Source organism: Ambystoma mexicanum, chromosome 5q, assembly GCF_040938575.1.
Source record: "Ambystoma mexicanum isolate Mex_15411 chromosome 5q, UKY_AmexF1_1, whole genome shotgun sequence".
Classification (NCBI taxonomy): domain Eukaryota; kingdom Metazoa; phylum Chordata; class Amphibia; order Caudata; family Ambystomatidae; genus Ambystoma; species Ambystoma mexicanum.
Window position 1 is genome coordinate 940,222,027 of NC_090933.1, and position 21,381 is coordinate 940,243,407.

Genomic DNA, 21,381 nt, shown 5'->3' on the forward strand with positions numbered 1-21,381 from the left:
TTAGGCATGTCATCAAAATGAATGAAGAGCGAGCGTTCCAAGTAAACAGTGTGTGTGGAATCATGGAATTGAGGTCACAGGTGTGGCAACTTGATCTGTACCGGCCCCAGTATCCTGTCCAGCACGGGGTGCGTAGAGGCATCGGATGGAGCCGATACAGCGCCACACTGTGATAGCTGGTAGCAGAATAGTTTTCAAAGACCAGCTGAGCTGGGGTACAAATATCAAATGAGGAATATGTGGGAGGAGGAAATCCATTAAAAAGGCGGATAGGAAGCTGAAATATTATGCTGAAGTCCCAGCCAAAGTCTAAAGGAAAAGCACACAAACAGAATTTGAGTAGTGGGTGCAAACAAGGGAAAGCAAATTGCCTTGTTTGGAAGTGAGCAAACATGTGTAGGTCAAGTCAGTGCATCAATAATGAAAATAAACACCAGCGATGGCTTAATGGGTGTCTGGTCAAAGTGCCACACAACTGCAAGTAGTGTATGACAGGGCAGACTGCTAGACACAACATTTCTCCACATACAAGTAAATCAACAGTCCTTGCTAACTCTGTCCCTTTTGTGTGCCCATAAAATGATGTACTATAGGTGCATGTGGTGGCGGTCTCGCCAAGAGAAAATCATGCACTGTGGGGCACCCAAATGTACAGCTTGCCATAAGAACAATACTTCATCCCTAAACGGGACAAGAGTGTAGGCACTTTCATTCACATAGAACCATCCATCCCCTTTGGCAGGGCTGCATTGCTTGGGTTGCCTTGTATCGTATGTGCTGTGGTATGTTGTACATAATCTGATACAGCCCCCATATCAGCTACCCAAGAAACAATTAACTATTTAACAATAACAAAGAAATGATTAAGTGTCTGAGAATACTGGATTGATCTTTACCTGCCAATATTCCTGAAACAATTAAGACGTGCTTCTGTATTTTTGCCAGGCCTTGGAGTATAAAAACCTCGTTTTCCAGGCTGGTAGAACAGAGGTGCATTATCATCTCCATCATCAGTGTCGTCTAATTCCATGTCTACTACACTTCGACTGGATCCATGCCGCTTTCTATTTTCCTGGTGCACAAAGGAAAATGTGTAGTTTAGATGCAAGTATTACAATAGTATTTCTCACGGTGATTTTTTCACAAACCTCTGGTGATGGCTGTGCAATCTTCTAACCTAATGCCAGAATACCACATTCAACCAGAAGGGAAGCTAAAACGCTTGATAGGTAGATAGAAAAACTAAGCAGCCAGATTTTAATTTCAGAGGGGAAGGTGGGCTGGTAGTTCTGATAGTCAACACCCCACACTGGTATATTGAAAAACTACACACTTTATTAAAGTCACCCATATAACTATCAGGTTTAAATAAGTATTTTAGGCACACATGATGGAATCAGTATGTAAACAAACAGCAGGGGTCAGTTGAGACCCAATCGACCCCTACTGCCAACATGTAAATCAACTATGGGGAGGAAGGATAGCTCAGAGGCAACGCGCTTGTCTTGGAAGGAAGACAACGCAGCGCAACACAGGTTTGAAACCCGATCCCGCGTTTAGAAACCACTTGTTGATATTAAGCGCATTATAAAAGAAAAGTTATAAATCCAGTGATCTGCAGGATCCATATAGTCTGAGAGGTGGGGACGGGTAAACAAGGAAACAGACAATAAAACTGTGCGTTTAGAAAAGTTAGTATTAGCATCCAAGTTCCCACACAGTCTCAGAATTTCTGACCTTCTAGCACATGGTAACACGATTTATCCAAATGGACACTATACAGTAACAAAGAGACCTAGAGGTAAAAAGGCAGAACTTTCACACTTTGGAAAAAGTGATAAGTAAACCAAACAATAATACAATGTAACAAAGTATTTCACATTGAAAGGAGTGTAATGTTAGACTTTAAAATACATTTACAATCAAGGACATGTGCTAAAAATGCTATCGTTGGAACTCAACCTCCAGGTACCCAGGGAGGACCTAGAAACAATGCCAATGTCCAAGTAAGTAGCGTAAAAGTCACTTTTGATGACATTTCAGTAAAGTGCTAAAATGGATTTTGTGAGGCCACCAGAGAGAGACAGAGACTAACGAGCCAAACCTAATCAAGTTAAGGTAGCAGAACAGCAAGGCTTAGTCTCAAAGAGGACTGGGAGAACGGTTTAGGGCTACAATGAGTACATACAGAACTATACCAAGAATTCAAGTTAGAAAGGTAAGTACAAACATATACAATCATTTATTATGACTTTAAAATACACAGTAAGCAAGTAAAACTGCTAGTCAAGTATTGGAACACCCTTACTACAACACAGTTATACACATTCACCCCTCAGAAAGTAAAAGCATACTTCAATAACCAGTGAAACACAGGTAAGTACTTGTATGCATGAATTCCATTTTATACAATTTGAATAACCACATACTAGCTCCCTTCACATGACCCTAAGATGGTTTGATGTTTTGTAGCCTTCAGTCACCAGTTCCAAAATTACACTTCACAGGTAGATTTATTAAGAGATTTGGGCGATGCCAGTTCTTATCACAAAGTCAAAAAGGTAAGTAAAGTTAAGGTAAGTAATCTAACTAAATCCCACTGGATAGGAAAGGTCTTGGAATAGATCCTTGACTAGGCCTCCACCGACCAAAGTCAGGAAAGGAACAAGTTACTTACCTATAACTCCTGTTCTCCAGCATGGGTCTGGCATGGATCCACATGCTCATGAATATTCCTAGTCAGGCTGGGAATCCATGGTAAAAATAAAAACTGTTTTGCTGCATTTGCAACTGTATTTCTCCTCTAAACCAATTGCTGTCCTTTGGGTCATACGGCCCACATCCAATGACCGTCGTCTCCCTAAGCTCCACCCCTCGTGGCCATCTTCAGATTTGGTACAGCATGTAAAGTGGCAGTATGAACCAAGAAGAGCCACAGTGGGGACGGAGGGAGGGTTTGCATGTGAATCCATGCTGGAGAACAGGAGTTACAGGTAAGTAACTTGTTCCTTCTCCAGCATTGGGTCTGGCACAGATTCATATGCTCATAAATACGATTACATAGCAGTTAGATAGCAGTACATATACACAACCACTGGAGTTGGCAATACTCAACGGAAGCAATACTTACCTCTGGAACAGACTCGCCTCAAACAACCAGGTTGCGTAGCACGGCTTGATCTCCTCCCAGGAATCCCTGTTGATGCAGTAGAATCTCGTCAAGGTGTGGGTGGATCTCCATCTAGCAGCCCTGCAGATGTTGAGCAGGTTAACACCAGAGAAACGCTGTCATTGCTGCGATGGCTCTGGTGGAATGGGTTCTAAGCTTGTCAGAAAGAGGTCCGTTGGCCGGACATTGACAGTGCATGATGCAGCCGGAGAGCCAACCGGATATGGAAGCCTTCCATAGGGGCCTTTCTGTGATTCACAGGTCCAAAATTCACAAAGATTGAGATGTCTTCCCAAAATCCTTTGTGCGTGCCACATAAAACTTCAAGGCACGAGCAACGTCCAGTGAATGCAACATCCATTCCGTCGGCGCTGAAGGGCTCGGGAAGAAGACTGCTAGCACCAAAGACTCATTGAGGTGGAATTCAGAAGGAACCTTCAGCATAAAGTTGGGATGGGTCTGCAGCACTAGCCTCGTAGCATGGAGGGACAAGTAGCGCTGTTTGCAAGAGAGGGCCTGCATCCCCCCCTAAGCCCCATGGCCGAGGCGATTGCCACGGGGAAAGCAGTCTTCCACAAAGAAACTTCAGAGGGGTCTGATGCATTGGCTCAAATGGGGGCCCCATGAGCTTAGTCAAAACCATGTTGAGCTCCCAGGATGGAGCAGCAGCTTTCACTGGTGGAAAGGTCTAGTGCGAACACAGGGAGGGCTTATCAGGCGTCCTGGTGTAATGGGATATGGCATTTGAGACCTGGGATGATTCACTGCACTAACAGTGAATAAACTGGGGCACAGCACAATGCAAAAAAATTGCAATCATTCATTTAAAAATACTAAATAAATCAAGAAAGTACAAACATTAAGTTTCTTTGTTATATAAATCATATCTGTATATTTTTTCAACATGTTCAAGTTTAATTCCTTAAACCTTCTCAAAACTTTTGTCCTACAAATAATTTCTCTTCATCATAATACAATAAATTTTGTTTTCACATTCAATAATACAAAATTATAATAGAATTCACAATTAAGTGCCAATATTGGAGTTGACACAGGTTATTTGATGATGGTATAACAGTAGTCCTCTCCTATAACTATGCGTTTCGGGCGGGTACCGCCCTTCTTCAGGTTTGAATATTGGGTAACTGTTCTTTGTGGTTCACCTGTAATTGATTATAACAAGGAACTAAATCAGTAATCCTACATCTTATACTTAAATTCATGTGCTAGAACAAACTATAGGTGCTACGTTGCACTAACCTTGGTGTTGGACTCGAAGTGCAGTCCTAATGTTTATAATCTTCACGATTAAGTTGTCACTGCAAAGTAAATAATAAAATAAAAAATTATTAAAAATAAGAATGGTTGTGCGTGTGACGTAGCGGGACCAGTCGCCAAAATATAGCACTGGGTCCCCCTATCGTCACACTAAAATCAGTCAATTATACTACTCATTAAGGGTAACAGAAGACGTGCTTACCCTCGCCCAGTAGTTATGTTTACACTTTCTGGGTCAGTTGTTGATCACAAATGAGTCGCCTTCTTCCTAGGGAATTATAGGCTCCGGTTGGGTTTATTCGCCATTTCTTTTTGTTAAAGTCCTTCTTGTGTTTTACTTTGCGAGGCAAACTAGGTTCGCCTTCTTTGTTCACTGTCTTTTGGCGGGCTTCTACCCAGAAGCCCTCCTTAAGGCGCCTGGGTGTCTAGGTGGGCTGAATGTGAGGGAGGGATGTAGTCACCCCCCTGCACAGGGTATCCTAGGAAACCCAAGTCGCACTTTGTCATGATTGGCCAGGGTAGTTGTCCGGGCTGGACAACCCCCCTGCTGGGAGATTGACAGCCAGGCTGCGTGAATGGGGTTTTTTTCGCATAAAAGGCAGGTCTCTTGGGTTAGAAGTCAGAGGGTCACCACTGGAACTACAAGGAACCGAAGAGAAGCGGAGAGAACGACGGCTGTTGCAACTACCCCGTCCCGGTGAAGCCCTGCTGCAGTCCTGAGCCATCTGCCCTTCAACGACTCAGAAGATCCAGTCCGGAGTCTTCTTCCCTTGAGCTTGGTGGGGATAACCAGCTCATCTTCTACAGCCAGAGGATCCTCTTCTGTGGTCGAAACCGCTGCACACTGCTGTAGTGGTCCGGATAGCCACCTGAAGAGCCCCTCCTGTTTTTAAGGAGCGCACCTTTTATTCCCTGTCGCTGCTGCCGGCCTCATCCCTGTGTGGTGCAGACCCCCTTCAGACATCGTCCTTCTCGTCGAAGCTCCAGGAATCGTGGGTCTGTGGGAAACCAAAAGGAACAACTGCCAGGGCACCAGCTGCACCGTTGGAACAAGGTACTGTGTTCTGTTGAGGAAACTGGGTGAATCCCTTTTTCTTCATTTCCAAGGATTGACCTTGTCTTCCCTCCTCCTTATAACTTTTGCTTCCGAACATTGACAATATCGAAGTACTTTTGGCTCCATTGAATCGTGAACTGTTAGACCGTGTGATCTTCGGCAACTGGCCCAGGTGTCTTTCGACGCTGGCTCCGGCCCTTTGACTTTTGAACTCCTGTCTCTGAATGTTTCTTGATACTGCCTGCCTAACCAAAATATTGCCTGTGATTTTTGCCTCCAACTCCCTCTGGGTATCTCAAGTGCTAAGTGTGTTTTAGCCCCAGTAGCATTTCATGTCACTGATACGCGTTTGTTTGGTAGACCGAACTGTCAAAAAGTGATTGCATTCATATATCCGCGGTAACGTGTTTTTGTGCCAAACACCAGTTCATTCCAACACAGGGTACTTACCTTGAGACTAACTGTACAAAGTGAATTGGTTAGTTGTAGTATATTTAACGTGCAGTTTTTATTGAAGTTTAATAGAAGTGTTGTGTTTATAACGAATGGTTTAAAAATAAATGTACTTATATTTTTCTACCTGAAACCTTGAGTCAGTGTTTGCTTGAGTCACAGTAATTGTAGTCCTTTGTGTAATCTCTACTACTGCTCATTTCTTCTTGGCTGCTCATCCACTGCTACCACGTTTTCTGTGTAGTACAGGCTTGTACCAAAGGTGAAATTGTACTGCCACTTGTAGTCCTAATCTTGTGTAGTGGTCCCTAAGGGTACTGCACAGGATTCTGCCTAACAGTGGAGTTGGCTGACGTTTGCAGGCCTGCAGGGTCCCTTGGCTTACGCTTTGGCCTGGAAGGGTTTCTGGCCTGCAGCCTCGTAGGACTCTGGGCTGGGACAGGTACAGGAGTAGCATGCAGCCTTTGTTGTATCCCTAACACCAACGTGTGGAGAGTTGTCAGTATGTCAAACGACATGTCCGTAGGCAGTGGCCGAGGAGTGACCGGGAGTGCCTCCTTGGGCTAGATGATGAATTCGGCTCGCTCCGCTGAGATCCCTCCATGGACACAGGTTTAGAGCCCCCTTTGTGGTCCAAGTAGTAGCCGTAGAGTACATTTTCTTAGTCGGAGCTCGTGTAGATCTGGCATCGGCTGGGACATACTCATTTGCCTACGGAGGAACTACCTAGGCGATGGTAGCTCCTTGGTCCTACCCGACTCCTTTGGAAAAGAAGCGATAATGGGTGCTTGAGCAGTCACGGTCGTCGGTGCAGCTGCCGCACAGCTGTAGGTCATGCAGGCAAAGACACTTGCAGCGTCGCCGTCGTCTTGTTGGCAGAGCCCACAGCAGTGGCCAGGCTCCCTTTCGACGACGTAGTGATGATGGTCAACGAAGATGTTGTGTATGCCATCAACTGGACCGTGGTCGTCGACAGGGTTATGATCGACAGGGTGGATGTCCTGGAAGACAAAGTTGTCGCCAATTATGTTGTGGTCTTGGTCGACGAAGGTGTTGCCGACTGTGGACGAGAGGAACCACTCAAGGAATTATCCTTCGTAGCCTTGTCCTAGGGCGGCAATCGCAGCTTCAAAGGGGTCAAGGACTTCCTCTTGGAAGGAGCACTCCTAGGTGGCAGGCTCACTGTGGATGGAGACAGGGAACGTGTCCTTCCTCAACTGGGTCACGCAGCAGCAGCAAAGGCCCTAGCAGCATTCGTAGCGTGGTGCTTCACCTTATTTTGGAATCCTCAAAGGACCTCAACCTCTTCTCAGAGGGAGCACATTCTCATGGAACCGGCCAGACCTGGATGAGGCATGATTGCACCCGGAGGCCGCGTCATACACCTTTTCCAACTTGAGCAACGGCACCAACCTGCTGTATCAGTCCTTTGTTGTCTTCCTCGAAAAAACCACTGCAAATCCTGCTTCCTTCCTCATCGTGGTCCGGATGCAGGCAATACAAACACTTGGTGACGATCCTAGACAGACATTGCGTAGTGCACATTTCGCTCATATCTTGACGAGACTCCTCTTAGGACATATTAGAAGGCACAAAGCCTGCCCAAGCCTGGGCCTTCGAAACTTTAAAACAGAACTGGCGATGAAGCAGATCTTCGCCAACAACAGATCCCTGCTGCCGGTAGTCCATCAACGTTCGACAGAGGAACAATCAGAGAAAAACGACCCAATTAATGCGAAAACACTCGACATAGTAAAGAAACTCAAGGATCAAGATGAGAGGACTCCTAACAATGAAACGTGTGGTGAAAATCTGAAGATGGCCACCGCGAGTGGAGCTTAGGTAGACCACTGTCATTGGATGGGGGAGGTATGACCCCAAAGGACAGTGATTGGTTTAGAGGAGAAATGCAGTTTTCAGGCTAAAGAGAAACAGATTTGTCTTTTTTCCAAGGATTCCCAGCCAGAGGACGGGGAATATTCATGAGCATGTGAATCCATGCCAGGCACCATTCTGGAGAAGAATTATTTAGCGACAGAACTTTACAGAGCGGAGGGGTGGGGAGAGGGAGGTGGGAGTGAGGGTGAAAGAAGGAACTTGTATTATCTACCCTGTCAACCTTCTCTTACTCAGATTTCTCCAGAGACCACAGCTGAGGTTCCGGCATCTGTCAGGGGACAGTTTTCTGTGCTTGGTTCAGCTGAGGAAGGCCCAGGGGTGCAGAGGTTACTTTCCGGACAGGGGATTTATTTTCAGTCGGTTCCAGACACCTTCCACCAGAACACCTGAACAAAGAAAAGATGAAGACTTTGCCAATGCAGGCAACCTGAGGACACCTATAGGATGCAGAGAAGACTGATTGCAACAGTAGTCACCACGGTCAGGCGGCGACAGGGTATCTTTCAGGGAAAACAAAGGAGCATAGTCTGTATGACTTCCATTGACACAAGGCGGCTGAAAATTCAGGTGCAGGCTTCGCTCGTTGTACAGGTTTAAGATCCACAAAGTTCCATGGGTGCACTCTGAAGGGTGACAACTGCAGCAAGATAACCCCAGAGAAAGCTGATCAGTCCACTGGTTGGTCCAGGGACACTTCCAAAGTATCAAGAAGCCTGGATCCTGGAGCAGGAGCCGCGACTGGTTGTCCTGACCGGGTCACAGGTTGAAACACCAACAAGGGCCTTCTTGATATCAGGCAGAGGACTGGGGCTTCACTAGAGTTGGTGTTGGTCTGCTGCAGGGATCGTCAGCGGGCTGCTCTTCTTTGTAGAGGACTTGGCTCAAACAGTGTTCTGAGGAATGGCAGCAGGAGTCCTACTTCAGTCGGTCAGGCAGCAGCTATCCAATCAGGGATATCCACTGTTCACCACCATCTGCCCAGTAACGGATATTCTGGCACCTGAATATGTAATGGGAACAGACAGTCGCAGCCAGCACCACCAGGCTCTCACACAGACCACCACTTTGCCAGAGAAGAACAAGTTACTCTCTTACCTGGTAACGTTCTTTCGATGGGATGGTCCGATGACGTATTCCATATCTATAATGGTAATCACCACAACTGTGATGCTTCGGAAAATCTTGAGGTGTCTGCGTCGATGACGTTGATACGCTGTCCTCGAGGGCCTCCATCGAGCCAACGTCACCGGATGTTATAAGGAACAAGTTACTTACCTGTAACTGTTGTTCTCCAGCATGGGTCTGGCATGGATTCACATGCTCATGAATATTCCCCGTCGTCAGGCCGGGAATCCTCGGTATAGAAAAAAATCAGTATCAGTTTCGTTTCTGATCCGTCTTTCTTAGTAGTAACCAATCACTGGTCTCTGGGTCATACTGCCCCCAGCCAATGACTGCCCTCTCCCTAAGACCCGCCTCCGGCAGCCATCCTCGGATTTGGTAGCACGTAAAGTGGCAGTATGACCAAGTGAAGAGCCGCAGAGGGGTAGGCGGGAGGGTTCGCATGTGAATCCATGCCAGACCCATGCTGGAGAACAACAGTTACAGGTAAGTAACTTGTTCCTTCTCCAGCATGGGGTCTGGCATGGATTCACATGCTCATGAATAAGAGAATACATAGCAGTACACACATGCACAACCACGGGAGGTGGCAACAGGCTCAACATTAAGCAATACAACAACTCAACATTAAGCAACTCTTACCTCCTCACCAGGCTCACCTTAGGCGAACAGGTTGCGCAGCACTGCTTGGCCGACCCTGGACTCCCGATCGACGCAGTAGAATCTTGTGAAGGTGTGCGTCGACCTCCACGTCGCAGCCCTGCAGATGTCCAGCAGGGGCACATCAGACAGGAACGCCGTGGTAGCAGCGATCGCTCTGGTCGAATGGGCTCTCGGACGGCTGGGCAGCTGTCGGTTTGCCAACCGGTGACAGTGCATGATGCAGCCAGAGAGCCATCTGGAAACGGAAGTCTTCGAGAGAGCCTTCCCTTGATTCACAGTCCCAAAGTTCACAAACAGCTGTGACGTCTTCCGAAAACTCAGCGATCTAGCTACATCCAGCGAGTGCAAAGTCCTCTCGGCCGGCGACTAAGGCGGCGGGAAGAAAACTGGCAACACGAGGTGGAAGTCCGACGGCACCTTGGGCATAAAAGAAGGGTGTGTTCTCAGCACCACCCTCGTGTCATGAAAAGTCAAGTATGGAGGCTTGCAAGATAGGGCCTGGATCTCTCCCACTGGTCGTGCGGAGGTGATGGCCACGAGGAAAGCGGTCTTCCATGACAGGAACTTCAAAGGCGCCGAATGCATAGGCTCGAATGGGGCCCCCATGAGCTTGGTTAGCACCACATTAAGCTCCCACGCCAGGGCAGGAGCCTTCACCGGCGGGAATGATCGGAATAGTCCCTTCATGAATTCTTTCACCAAGCGATGAGACCACAAGGACGCCCGTCCCGTCATCCTGGTATATTGGGAGATTGCAGCCAGATGTATTTTGATGGAGGCGTGAGCCAGTCCAGCTTTGGCCAGCGACAGTAGGTACGGCAGTACTTGAGGGGCCGTAATCCGCAGAGGGTTAATCATCTGTGCACGGCACCAGACATAGAACCTCTTCCATTTATGTCCGTAGCACTTGAGAGTTGAGGACGCCCTGGCCTTTGCAAGAACCTCTCTGCAGTCGGCCGGGATGTCGTACCCTCCAAACTCTAGTGCTGTAGGAGCCAGGCCTGCAAGTTCAGCGACTCGGGGTTGTGGTGAAGAATGGCGCCTCCTTCTCTGGAGAGAAGGTCTGCGTCCGTCGGCAGCATGACTGGTGGGGACGTTGACAAGTCCAGAAGGTCCGGGAACCAGATCTGTCTCAGCCACGCCGGTGCGACAAGGATCATCCTGCACCGGGACCTCTTGAGCTGGTTGATGAGCCGGAGCAGCAACGGCAGCGGAGGGAACGCATACAGAAATAGGCCGTCCCAGGGGAACGAGAAAGCATCGCCCATGCTCCTCGGCTGGGGGAACCTGCTGGCGAACCTCCGGCACTTGGAATTCGTCGCCGTCGCGAAGAGATCGATTTGGGGTTCACCCCATCGTCGGAAGAGTCGATCCACTTGATCCTGGCCTAGTTCCCACTCGTGGCACGAGCGCAGCTCCCTGCTGAGTGAGTCAGCAATCGTGTTTTTTTTATTCCTGGCAGATGAAGAGGCACCAGAAACATCCCTTGGGCGACGGCCCAATGCCACAGATCTTGGGCTTCTTTGGATAGGGCCGGTGACCTGGTTCCGCCCTGCTTCCGGATGTAGAACATCGTGGTGGTGTTGTCAGTGAAGATCCTCACCACCTTGCCCTTGAGGGATGGAAGAAAAGACCTGAAAGCCCAGAACACCGCGCAGAGCTCCAAGATGTTAATGTGGAGAGACTTCTCCTCCGGGAGCCAAAGGCCTCGCGCGTGAAGATCTCCGGAGTGTGCTCCCCAACCTTCCAGGGAGGCGTCCGTCGTTACCGTCACCTGGTGAGCTGGGGTCCGGATCGCCTGACGAAACGTCTCACTGAGAGGGATCCTGTCCTCGAAGCTGCCAGTCGACTGGATCCAGCGGGCATCGAGGAACTCCTGTAAGGGTCTCATCCGAAGCCTGCAAAGGCGCACCAGATAAATGCAGGAGGACATCATCCCGAGGAGGGACTTGATAGATCTTACCCGGGCCATGTCCGTGGCCAGCAGACGCTGCACCTTGCCCAGAATGGTCCTGGTCCTTTCCTCCGACGGCAAGGCCAGCCGCGTCACTGTGTTGAGCTTGGCTCCCAGAAACAGGGCGACTTGCGACGGAACCGGGTGGGATTTTGGAAAGTTGGAGAATCCCAGGTCTGTGAGCAGCTGGACGGTCTTCGCAGTGTGCTCCACGGCGAGCTCCCTTGTCCTTGCCGGATGAGCCAGTCGTCCAGGTAGGGGTAGACTTGGATCCCCTGTAGGCGCAGCCGCGCCGCCACTGGTGCGAGGCACTTGGTGAACACCCTGGGTGCCGACTTCAATCCGAACGGGAGGGCCTTGAACTGGTAGTGCCGCCCTTGGACCACGAACCTGAGGAACTTTCGGTTTCTTTTTAGAATTGTGATGTGGAAGTAGGCATCCTCCAAGTCCAACGACGACAGAAAATCGCCCTCCTCCAGCTGTCCTAGCACATGCTGGAGGGTGACCATGCGGAACTTCTGTGCCTTGATGTACTTGTTCAGTCGTCGTAGATCCAGGATGGGGCGCCATCCTCCTGTCTTCTTTTTTACGAGGAAGTACCTTGAGTAAACGCTGGAGCCCCAAAGCCTCTTTGGGACGAGCTCGATGGCACCCTTCTTGAGCATCGCCCTTACTTCCAACAGTAGTTGAGGGACATGATTTTCCTTCCTGGCCACGGGTGGAACGCAAGGGCACTTCTAAAACTCGAGGGCGTGCCCTTGGGCCAGGGCGTCCAGCACCCAAGGGTCGGTGGAGATGGACTCCCACACGCTGACGAATCTCGCCAGCCGGCCTCCCACCGGGGTGCTTCGGCGGGGGCCCGACCCCACGGTCGGTTCAATCTTGTTTGGAGGCCGCCTTGCCTCCTTGACCTCCTTGTCGACGATGACGGGCACCACCTGACTTGCTTCGTCCCCTGTAGGCTTCCTGGGACGAAGATCTTGCCGCTTGGCGGTAAGTGGAGGAGCCACTGCCGGATCCCTTGGAGGCACCTTGTCTGCCTCCGGAGCTCCGAAAGGACGGCCGTCGTTGGAGCACTCCCAGTGCCCAGGCAGTCTCTGTCTGTCTTGATGGTCTGAAGGGACTCATCAACCGCCTTCCCAAACAGGTTGTTCCCGTCGAAGGGCATGTCCAAAACCTTGGTTTGTACGTCCTGGCGGAAATCCGTGGCCTTGAGCCATCCTCGTCGTCTCAAGCAAACGCTGTTGCCCAACTGACAGAAACCGGTGTCGGCGATGTCCGTTGCCACCGTGATGGCGTGGTCCGAAGCAATCTCCCCCTCCTGTAGGATTTCAAGGGCCTCAGCCCTTTTGGCGTCCGGAAGGAAGTCTAACAGAGGGGCGATTTTGAACCACAACTCCCTGTCGTAGCAGGCTACGATAGCCAGGGCGTTGGCCGCCTTAATAGTCGTCGCTGCGGATGAGATGATCCGTTGTCCCATCGTGTCCAACTTCCTGCCCTCGACGTCCAGCGGGGAAGTTGATGTCGAGGCCGATGCCCCCCCCAGCTTTCTTCTTTGCCGCCGCCGAGACGACCGAATCCGGGTTAGGTTGTGCCCGAAGGCACAAGGGGGCAGCGTCGGGGACCCGGTACTTCTCGTACCGGTCCCTCTTTGCCGGCGCCGTGGCAGGGTTCTTGAGGAGGGCGAGCCCCTCATCCCAGATGTCATCATGAAGCGATACGGCGAGGACCGTCTTCCTTTTAGCCTCGCGCCGTTGGTAAAGGAACCCTTCTTTCTTCTTTTCTTCTGGGCAGAGCTGAAAAAGCTCGGATGCCCTGGAAATCATGGCATGAAAGGATCCAATCTCGTTGGGCGGGGACGCCCGAGCAGGGGGCGTCGGGGGACACGTCGCCGCCGTCATCTGTACCTGTCGTAGCCGTGTCCGTGCCTGTATCATCCCCGTGGGTAGTAGACCGGGGGGAAGGCAGAGCGGGCCGCAGAGGTGGGAGAGGTGGCGTAGGATGCGTCCTCCTCCTCTTATGCGGTGGACTCTCCGAAGGTCCTGGCTCCGGTTCCTCCGTCGGGGGAAGGGGCAACCTTATCCTTATCTCCGAGCATAAGGACTGAATCGCTGACAAAATGGCTGCCGAGGTGTCCTGCGGCGCCGGAAACGACAGGCGCGAGGGTTCTTGAGGAGCCTTGTCGGCGACACCGTCGCTCTCAACGTCGCCCTCGTTGGGATCCCTCCCGATGGGCTGGGCCTCTTCCACGACTTCGATGAGCTCTTCTTCAGAGGTCTTGTCCATATCCATGATGGCCACCAGCCCCTCCCCCACATTTTCCAACGAGGACTTTGTGGGGTTCTTCTCAATGGGCCTGAAAGACTACTTCCTCCGCGGTGGCAGGGAGACTCTGGGTCCTGAGGGCGCTTCCACTGGTGTAGCCTCCACAGGCTGAGCCAGGGCCGCGGCGACATCCTCAATCGAGGTCTTAGCAGGGTGAATTAAGGCCATTGTCACCTTCTGGGCGCCTTGGGCCTTCACCTTGGGGGGAGGGTCCGAGCCTCGCTCCCCCTCTGCTGGAATCTTCGAGATCGACCGGGCCTCTCCAGAAGCTTCGCCGGGTTCTCGGACTTCCTCTTACCCGAGCCAGAGCGTTGGCTCGTGGTTGATGGCGCCGGGGAGGATGCGCCCTGCCTGGCAGCCAAGGAGCCAGACCGTTCGGCGCTCCCGGTGCCAGCGGACTTGCGGTGCTTAGCCTTTTGTTGGGCCCCCATCACCAGGGCGCCCTCACAGGACTTAGAAGATCGCTCGGCCTTCTTTTTCTTCTTCTCGCCTGACGGGCTCTTCCCTTCCAGCCAGTTGGCGAGACGGAGGTGGCGATCCCTCATGGTCCGCTCCGACATCATGGAGACCGAGGCATAACGAATGCTCGTCCTCCGTGAAAACATTATGAAGCTGGCATCCAGGGCAGGTCCTGAAGAGCTTCCCGGGCGTCGAGCTTCCTTTCTCCTGGGCCATGTCCGGGGTAGGCCTCGGAACTTCTGGAATCCTCGACGAAATCTTCACCCTTGAGGGGCGTAGAAAACTCCGAAATGGATCCCCGTTGATCGGATGTAGAAATGGTGGAGCTTGAGGCTCTATTTAACCGAAAAATGAAAAAAATCTCCTGAAAAAACACGAAAACGCAGCAAAAGCTCGAGAGCTACAGCACAAGGACTTCCAACACTTGAATTTGCGGTAAAAATCTGAGGATGGCTGCCAGAGGCGGGGCTTAGGGAGAGGGCAGTGATTGGCTGGGGGTAGTATGACCCAGAGACCAGTGATTGGTTACTACTAAGAAAGACAGATCAGAAACGAAACTGATACTGATTTTTTTCTATACCGAGGATTCCGGGCCGGACGACGGGGGAATATTCATGAGCATGTGAATCCATGCCAGACCCCATGCTGGAGAAGTAGGACGCACGACGTCCGTAGCCTCAGTTGTAGTTTTTCCCCAGAACGTGTGGCACCAATCTTCTGCCAGTATGACCACAGAAAGCCTTGCGGAAACGTAAACTGCAATCGCATAAGAAATTCTGTAGCAGGGTAGGTAGGGAGCGATATGGAATACGTCATCGGACCATCCCATCGAAAGAACGTTACCAGGTAAGAGTAACTTGTTCTTGGAGGGGATTGGGTCCTCGGACGTATTCCATATCTATGACAGACTCCCAAAGCAGTACCAACGTAAGGAGGTGGGAAAAGAATTTAGAATATACAAATTTAGAATGCCCAATCAAATTGCAGAGTAAAGAATCGCATTGCCAAAGGCCAGATCCTGCCCATGGGAAGAAACTAGGGAGTAGTGACGTACAAAAGTATGGACCAAAGCCCAAGTGGCTGCTTCACAGATGTTACGAATAGGAACACCCCTCTGCAGAGCAGTAGAGGCAGCCATACCCCTAGTCAAATGGGCCCATAAGCCTACCGGAGGGTCCTTACCCGCCAGGCGGTAACATTCAGAAATTGCCAAGATAACCCATCTAGACAAAGTCTGCTTAGTCACAGCTTGTCCCAAACGCCTTCCAGCGTAACCAATAAAGAGCTGATCGTACACTCTGACCCGGGACATGCGTGAAATGTAGAAATTTAAAGCTCTCCTAGGATCCAGCCTATGGAGCCTCTCCTCTTCCTTACCAGGATGTGGAGGAGGATAAAATGCCAGAAGAATAACCTTCTGGCTTAAATGAAATACTGACACCACCTTCAGAAGAAAGGAAGGACGAACTCCAAGGACAACCCTGTCCTTATGAAACACAGTGAAGGGTGGCTTAACTGAAAGTGCCTGTAACTCACTCACTCTGCGAGCAAAAGTGACCGCAACTAAAAATACAGTTTTAAGGGTTAACAGTCTCAAATGACAAGAATGTAAAGGCTCAAATGGAGCACCCATTAGAAACTTGAGAACAAGGTTCAAATCCCAACCGGGCTCCTGGAATGGTGACGGAGGGAACACATTAGTGAGCCCTTTCAGAAACTGAGAGATTAAAGGAACTTTAAAATAAGAACACTCCTCAGACGAGCGCTTAAATATGGACAGCGCCGCTAGGTAACCTTTAATGGTACCCACTTGCAAGCCCCTGTGGGCTAAAGAAAGCAAAAAGGACAGAACCACAGGAATGTCACATGAAAAAGTATCCACATTCTTAACCCTGCACCAGTCGCAGAACTTTCTCCAACGGCAACGGTACAGGGACTTAGTTGCCGGCCGCCTTGCCGAAAGCAACACCTCCATCACGTCTTCAGGGAGGTCCCAATCCTTATACCTCAATCTTTCAGAAGCCAAGCATGAAGGTTGAGGGATCTGACCTCTGGATGGAGAACCTGACCCCCCCCCCATGAGAGCAGATCGTTTCGGTAGGGAAGTCAACGTGGAGGGCAGATGGACAAGTCGAGAAGGTCTGGATACCACGTCCTCCAAGCCCATGCCGGAGCAATGAGGATCATCCGGGAACCAAACCTCCGTAACCTCCGCAACACTTACAGGATAACGGGGACTGGAGGAGCGCGTACAGCAGTAGGAAGGACCACTCCACTACGAACGCGTCTCCTAAGGCTCCTCTTGGAGGAAATTCCCGCGAGCAGAACCTTTCGCACTTCCGGTTGACACTGGAGGCAAAGAGATCCACTTGAGGGGTCCCCCAAAGGGCGAAGATCTCCAGGAGAATCTCCTGAGCCAACTCCCACTCGTGAGAGATCACGCTCTGCCGGCTGAGCGTCTGCCGTCTCGTTTTCATCTCCGGCTGTTAGGCAGAAACCTGTGCAGTTCCCTCTGGGACCACTGCAAAAGATTTAAGACTACAGGTGTTTGGCAGTAAACCCACTTGGTAGCAGTCTGTACTACACAGATTCACTTGGTAGCTGGCAGTCAGACTTCCCTCAAGAAGAGTTAGGCAGTATGCAGAGTATGCAGAGTATTCACAATAGGTCAAAAGAACACAGTAGAACAAGCAAACACTGACCAGAGCTTGGTGTAAAAGAGCTAATTATTTATTTAAAACCACATCTAATAAAACACACAGGCACTAATATTAAGCATTTCAAAAACACGGTCACTAAAAGATACACTCCCTTAAAAGAATATTAGACAAGTCTTAAGTAAAGCCCCACTTATTGTCAGACAGCGGCGAGCGCTTAACGCAGATGGCACTCTAATAATTTGGTTTAAAAGGGAGAGAAAGGCAGAGTATAAATTGAAACAGATCCAAAAACTTTCACAAGAACACAGCAAGAGAGGAAGGCAGAATCAAACCGTGAAGTTAGAGTTCAGAAAGTCGGATCCACTTTAAGTGGATCAGAACGAAATGTGTCCAAGGTCACACGGTTGAAAAGTGCACAAAAGTCTCGAAAAGGTTCAGGAAGAGTTGGACCAAAAGGAAGGGACCAGTTAGATGGTCAAGCCGGCCATCCCAGTCCAGAAGGTTAAGGGATTATTATTACCTTGTAGCAATCTTTAGAAAGGGAGGCCTGGCAGACACAGTACCTTAAAGTGGTGAGAATACTCCAGCGGGGGCAGTTGTTCCAGGCAGCGGATGCAAGTCGGTGCTTCGTCCGGGGGAAGAGAGGATCTTGTCGGGGAGGAAGACAGGAGTCCGTTGCACTGCCAGGGAAGAAACCAGCTGCGGAGTTCTCAGTTAAAAGGAGTGGTCCTTGTTAAGACGGATTTCTGAACTCTGTCCTGGTGGCGCAGAAGTTCAGAAGGCCAACCTAATTACTTGGAACAGGGTAACCTCTGGACGAGCCAGACCAATCAAGGTAGCGATCGCGGCGGTCAAGACTAGGTCTCAAGAGGGGTGAGGGTGACTGAAAGCCCGCAATGAGCACATAAAGCAAGAGCGCTTACAAACTACTCCAAACAGTTGTTATATCAAAAATATATACACATTTATTTTAAGGCCTTTAAAACAATGACCGTAGCGAGAAAATCACAGTATCACAATATTAAACCAACACATACCATATCAACACAATATATATACAAATACGACAGTCGCAAGCGTTAGATGCACGAAATGTGTAGTCCACCTGAAAGGGAAAGAAAACAGGCAGTGCGATAATGCTTTAGACTCAGTTCGCCTTCAGAGGCACCTAACTAGATGGAAGTCCGAGCCCTGCGAAGAGTGGAGCCTTGTGCTCAAAGTACCTGCACACGCTGGTGCCAACGGGCAAAAGGAGAAGCTTTTCGGAGGAAGTCAGGCAGTTCGGGTTAGTGCACAACAGAAGAAGAACAGGTTCCGCGACTCAAGCGCAGCCTCCACAGTGAGCAGAAGCAGAGCGCGAGTACGGACAAAAGGGTGCTGTTTTTACACAGCAGGGAAAAGCAATGGGCTACTGCAGGAGGGCGACCAGATCCTAGCTATACTACTCACCGGTCCCCGATGCAAGCAGACCCAGGCTTCTCCACGTTAGTTTCAGCAGCTGGCAGGTTCAGAAGAGCCGGGAATGCCTCGTCGTCGTGTAGAGAAAAAAGACGTCCCAATCGAAGAAACCTGCACAGTTTTGTCACCACAGCAGGGCAACGGAGCGGCCGTGTGTATCTGAGCCAAATGTACACTACTCACTTCAGACTTGGGAACGCCAAGTGTACGAAGCGTGTGAGAGTGACAAGGACTCGAGATACTACACAACCTGGGGGTGGTTACAGAGCAGGACTCCCGTGTAAGCTGGTCAGTCAACTGGATGGCCCAGAGACGCTTCCGAAGGCTTACTGGCAGGAGATGATGAAGTCGCCGAGAATAGCTGTTCCTGCTATTCCAAAGGTCGAAGCACCAGTACAGGCCTTCTGGTTCGATCAAAGGAGGAAGGGGTTTCACAGGACGACAGCAGTGCAAAGGAGGAGTCCTTCAGTGGGTCACCAGCGATTCCTCGGTCCAGCCTCTTGGTTGCAGGATACTTGGCTCCTGTATTCCTTCGTTCGTGAGAACTCAGGAGATCGACATGGTAGTGGTGTTTCCAGCCCCCTCTTATCCACGGTTCCCTTCGCGCCAAAACGGAGGGGAGCCAATGGGAGATCCGCTCATCAACACACACACCATTCGTGGACCAACCACGGATCACGGTGGTCCCAGGCATTCACACCACCCTAGACTCTCTGGCACCCAGGATGTGTATTGGGACCAGACATCCCAGCCCACACCCTGGAGGCACACAAAAGACATGTAGAAGCCCGCGAAAGCATCCGTGTTTCGCGGGAAAGTACATGCCCAAATAAGGAAGGCCCCGGGTTGGCTCGACCTGGGGAAGGTGAAGGGAGCAAGACGGTCAGCAGACAGGACAAAGGAGCCTCGTGGTCTGGCCATTTTGGGAGCCAGGCCACCATTTTGGGTTAAGCGCATAAAACGCGCTTAGAACGCCAAAAGGAGCTCAAAATACAAAGAAACGATCGCTGCCACCATTCCCGTCCCTGAATTACTTGCACCGATCACATACAATCCTAAACGAGTATCTAGGGCCTGTAGAAGGCTAGAGACCCAAGAGAGCTGTAACTTAGCTTACAGTGCCCTCTTGTGTCATGTTGCACTAAAGCCGCAACATGATAAAAGAAACTACGGGAAACAGCGTTCCCCGGTACTGACTGTCTTAAGGGCATGTCAGTTTCCCCGTAAGAAGGAGTGAAAGCCCAGAGGAGTGCGGTAGAAGGCTGCACTTCTCTGGCAAAGTCAAGAACAAGGTGAAAAACAACAGCAAAAAGCTTAGGGGTTGCCACATGGAAGGAAAATTACCTACAATTACGAAATCTTTCCTAACAGTCCTTTTATTCGCGGTCCAGTGGTAAGTGGCTATCCGGTTGCCGGGGTGCTTGGCACGGGCAATTCGACCACAAGACGTCCTGGGATGCGAGGAAAAGAAGGTAAACTGGTTGTGCCCACCAGTCAGGGGAAGAAGACTCTCCAGCCGGGAGATCTTCTCTGTCGTCGGGAAGTGGTGAATCGGTTTCGCAGGGCTCCACCGGTGGTGTCGTCGTAGCAGGTCAGCTCAGCTTCTCCCTCGTCGGATTCTCAGGTCCTGGGGCGACTTCTGAAGTTCCAGTCCCCAAAGCCCTGCTTTTATGCAGCACACCCCCATTCACTCAGCCTAGCTGTCAATCAAACATGCTAAGTGGTGAGCCGGCTGGCTCACCACTTGGGCCAATCACACAATAACTCAGTCCAGGGTGCCTAAACCCCCTCCCACACCCCCTGTGGTACCCAGACAGAGTGGCACCACTTTTGGAGGCTTCTGTGGAGAAGCCTGCCAAAAGTGGAACAAAGGGCTCGACTTGGGTTGGAGTCACCGAAGAGAACACAAACGCCATTTTAGAATCAAGTCCTGGCAAAAATTACCAACCCGCGAATTAATATTAAATAAATAAACCAGCGGTATGTTCGAGGCTATGAGAATTAAATCATTAAAGTTGGTAGCCTCTAACAATGGGAAAATACCATAGGGACTTATTCGCGGTCGAATATAAAAAGTAGTATCCACTGCCACCAACCAAAACTCGATCAGGGGGGACGGAGACATGCCCCCTCGACTAACAGACCCCAGGGCAATCGAATTGCCCCTACCAGTACGTCCACAATATGATGGTTTGTACTGGTTTCTGTTCATAATTTGGGACTAGTAAAGCCAATGGTGACTTTACATGCCCTGGGAGACAGTAGTCAGTCCCGGGGTATGGAGTCTATGGTGGGGTGTCACTATGACACCCCTGTGTTACTGCACGAAGGGTGCTGTGTAACACACATAGTAAAAACACATGAGACCCTATGGAGTAAAGGACCCCATAGCCCATAAAACACACGAGCAGTCAAAGGAACACCATAAATCATATCCAAGAGTGGGAGAAAAAGAGTCTCACTCTTGGCAGGAGAAAAAAACAAACTCCAGAAATCCAGCAAAGCTGCTGGGGGACTCACTAGGTTAGGAAATTCAGCCTAAACAGAGAATTCTCCCCAACACCGGCCAGATGAACTGCCGAGATTGAAATTTCCTGCTGGATGGCCCAGAACCAGAGCTGCATCGCCTCCCTGCACAGAGGAAGTGACCATGCCCCCCCCCCTTTTGTTGAGGTAGTGCATGGGCCCTGTGTTGTCCGTCAGAATCAGGACATTCTTTCCTCGCACAGTCGGCAGAGAGCCTTCAGGGCAAGCCTGATGGCCCTCAGCTCCAACAGATTGATATTGAGTCTGGACTCCAACAGAGACCAACGACTGCCGACTGTCAGCTCGTTGGCATGAGCTCCCCATCCCGTGAGAGACGCGTCCGTCACAAGCGTCACCT

At 50.3% G+C, this 21,381-nt stretch overlaps 1 protein-coding gene across 9 annotated transcripts in view; it reads right to left on the bottom strand.

Moving 5' to 3' along the window:
* The window catches only part of UBR5 (ubiquitin protein ligase E3 component n-recognin 5), a 2,447,509-nt gene that overhangs the window by 286,095 nt on the left and 2,140,033 nt on the right, over positions 1 to 21,381 (bottom strand). For all 9 annotated transcript variants that reach the window (XM_069621460.1, XM_069621458.1, XM_069621459.1 and 6 more), the window contains one exon: positions 897 to 1,072. In XM_069621460.1, coding sequence (XP_069477561.1) covers positions 897 to 1,072 — 176 coding nt within the window. The remainder of the gene's footprint in view (positions 1 to 896; positions 1,073 to 21,381) is intronic.